Source organism: Monoraphidium neglectum, assembly GCF_000611645.1.
Source record: "Monoraphidium neglectum strain SAG 48.87 unplaced genomic scaffold scaffold02629, whole genome shotgun sequence".
Lineage (NCBI taxonomy): Eukaryota > Viridiplantae > Chlorophyta > Chlorophyceae > Sphaeropleales > Selenastraceae > Monoraphidium > Monoraphidium neglectum.
In genome coordinates, this window is record NW_014010999.1 from 6,081 (window position 1) to 8,931 (window position 2,851).

Sequence of the window (2,851 nt, forward strand, 5' to 3'; positions counted from 1 at the left end):
GGGTTGCGATGCCCTAAACCCTAAACCCTAGGGTGTGTACTGGTATGTTTTCAAGGCAGGGTTTGTTTTGGCGCCGCACCCGTGTGTGGCGGGCGATTGGGTTGCGCAGCGCCAAGTTCGTGCGGAAAGGCGCGCATCAGGGCATGGTCGTTTCTGCATTCGCTTGCCAGCAGGCGGCACTTGCCCCCCCTCCCCGCCTGTTGGCTTATTACTGCGTGTTGCGGGCTTTCGCATTGTAATCCAGTTCAATGTTTGATCCACCGCCGCTGGTCAGTGTCTAAGGAATGCCACAGTGCCACCCCGACAGCGCGTGTCCTGTATGCTGCGTCAGCACCTGTGTTTGGCAGAGCCTTGCTTTGCCAAACTCCAGACCGACAAAGCCCTGTTCCAATGCAAGGCGACCCTGCAACAGCCCATGCGCAAAGCTGGCCGCGTCGCCCTGCAAGTTTTTAGTGCAGTTGACACGCACGCCGATATTTGTGTTACAACAGCAGCAGCCGTGCGGCGCTTGAGAAGGCAGGCCGCCCTCGAGCTTGCCTCGGCGCACGCCCAGGCGCAAGCAGACATCGAGCTGTCAAGAACTCCGGCGCTGCAAGGCCCAACGCTCAGTTTGTGACCACAGCACATGGTGCCTCAACTGCATGGCTTGTCATGGAAGCGCGCCCCCAACTCTAGAGCGTCGAACCAGGCGAGGCCGCCCCAATTGCGGCGCAGCGGGTGCGTGGTCCGTCGCAATTCAGTGAGTTTCCGGGCGCCGGGCTGGCGCAGTCCTGCAAGTCGGTCAAAACGCGGGGCGGCCGTCGTCGACTGCATTGTGGCACAAGGGAAGGGCTTCGGCCGGTCAAACGACGGGCGGCGTTGGTCAAAGCTGCAGCGGCCCGCTGCTTTTCGGCGCCCGCCGACGCAAAGGGATGCACCAGCAAAGTCTTCTTCGATCCATGGCCATATGGAATGCGGTGACCCTGGATGGGTGAGCGCAGGAAAAAGGGCACAACAACAGCAAAGGTACAAAATTACGGGCGGCCGACCAGCAACGCCAAATTCGAGGCGCCTGCCGCCAACGCCCAGCGCGTGTCGCGGGCCGGCCCCAGGCATCGGCCTCAAGCCCCCTGCGACGCGGCCGCCACCGCCCGCGGCAGCGCCTCTAACGCCCCCGACGGTGCAGGCACCGCGGCCGCCGCAGCCACGCCGTCGGCGGCGCCCGCCGCCTCGCTGTCGGGGGCGAGCGCGGCGGCGATGCGGCCGTTGGCGACAGGGATGATCGCGGCGTCTGGTGCGGCCGCCTGGACGCAGGCTATGTGCTCCGCGTTGCTGGGGGCGCCCGGCGCCGCCTCGGGCACGGCGCCCCAGCTGTCCTGCGCCGACACAAGCCCGCGGTACGCCTGCGGGGAGATGGCGGCGGCGGGCCGGGTTGAGTTGGTTTTGGGGTCGAGTGCCGGCGTGTGTGTGTGTGTGTGTGTGTGTGTGTGTGTGTGTGTGTGCTTTTGCGCGCATGCTGGTGAGGACAGGGGCAGTGTTCAAAAGGCCGTTGGGCGGTGCTGTTGACGGTCAGTTTCATTTTCCCGTGACGTAAGGGCTTGATTGTATATGAGGTTTACAAGGCTGCAGTGGTAGCTAAGGATGGTGATGTTGTTGTGTTTGACGGTCTGTTTCATTTTGTTGGCGAAGGCATGGCCTCCTCGGGGTGCCTCAACGGCAGGGATGGGTGCTGTGCACCCCCTCAGCTGCCTTCAACACACACACACTCGCACCCGCCACCACCAGCACCACGAAGAATCACGAGCCTCACACAAACACACACACGCACGCACACACACACACACACACACACACACACACACACACACACACACACACACACACACACATGCACCTACAATCATACCCCCCCCACACACACATACACTAGTCCCATCGCCCTCCTCCCCCGCACAACCACACCGTGATCATTCCCCAACCGACCCCCGCGCGCCTGTACCCTGAACCCTAAACCCTAAACCCACCTTTATGAAAGCCACGTAAGCAGCCACCTTCCGCCTGAATCCGTCCTTGAGGCTGGGGTCAGCCAGCACGTCGGCATCGCACGACAGCACCAGCGCCGGCACGCCCCTCAGAGCGGTGTGCATCTCCTGCGTCGCCTGCCGCGAAAACAGTTGTGGGCGCAGCGCGGCGCCGCGCGCGTGAAAACTCGTCAGCGGTCGGAGTCGCTAGACTCCGTCGGCCTCGCGGGGAGCTGAGGTTTGCTCGCCGGCCGGAAATCAGCCGCGCCAGCGGCGGCAAGCCGACCCTCCCGCCTTGCCAACGTAAAGCAGTGGTGCCCAGAAGAAGCAAGAGCGCTCCTGCGTGCATTCAGAAAATGACGCAAGCCCAGAGGCCGCGCCGCCCCACACCTTCTCCTGGGTCAAGAAATAGAGTTCGTCGCGAATTTCCCGCGGAACCTCCAGCCCGGCTTGCCGCAGCCACTCCTCCTCGCCGCCGCCGAGGCCGCCGCCGGACCCCAGGCCGAGGCCGCCGCCGCTGAGGCCGGCGCCGGGGCCGCCGCCGCCGTCGGGCGCCAGCAGGCCCGACGGGCGCCGCAGCCAGGGGCCGCGCTGGCTTAGCTGCGCCACCTGTTCGGGTCCAATATGAAATGTGTGAAAAGACGGCGTTTGGGACACGGCGAGGGGGCAGGGGTTGGGGCTGTGCATACCATAGCAGGGGCGCGAGGAGGGGGGTCTGCAGGTTGGCGCCCGGGCCGAACCCTAAGACTGGACCGCACTAAAATAGCAAGCAATTATCCCCAACCAAGTGGCGCCCTCGCCCCTGCGGCTCGCCTGACTGCACCCTCCCCCAAGCCGGCGCCACGCCGCAC

The 2,851-nt window shown here is 64.5% G+C and overlaps 1 protein-coding gene across 1 annotated transcript; it reads right to left on the reverse strand.

Moving 5' to 3' along the window:
• Window positions 1-1,100: 1,100 nt before the first annotated feature.
• On the reverse strand, window positions 1,101-2,692 carry MNEG_11184 (hypothetical protein; the record flags this gene model as incomplete). The annotated part of the gene is made up of 4 exons (XM_014040345.1): window positions 1,101-1,382; window positions 2,004-2,138; window positions 2,391-2,609; window positions 2,690-2,692. 4 exons carry the CDS (start codon window positions 2,690-2,692, stop codon window positions 1,101-1,103), a joined length of 639 nt encoding a protein of 212 aa, XP_013895799.1.
• Window positions 2,693-2,851: the final 159 nt, after the last annotated feature.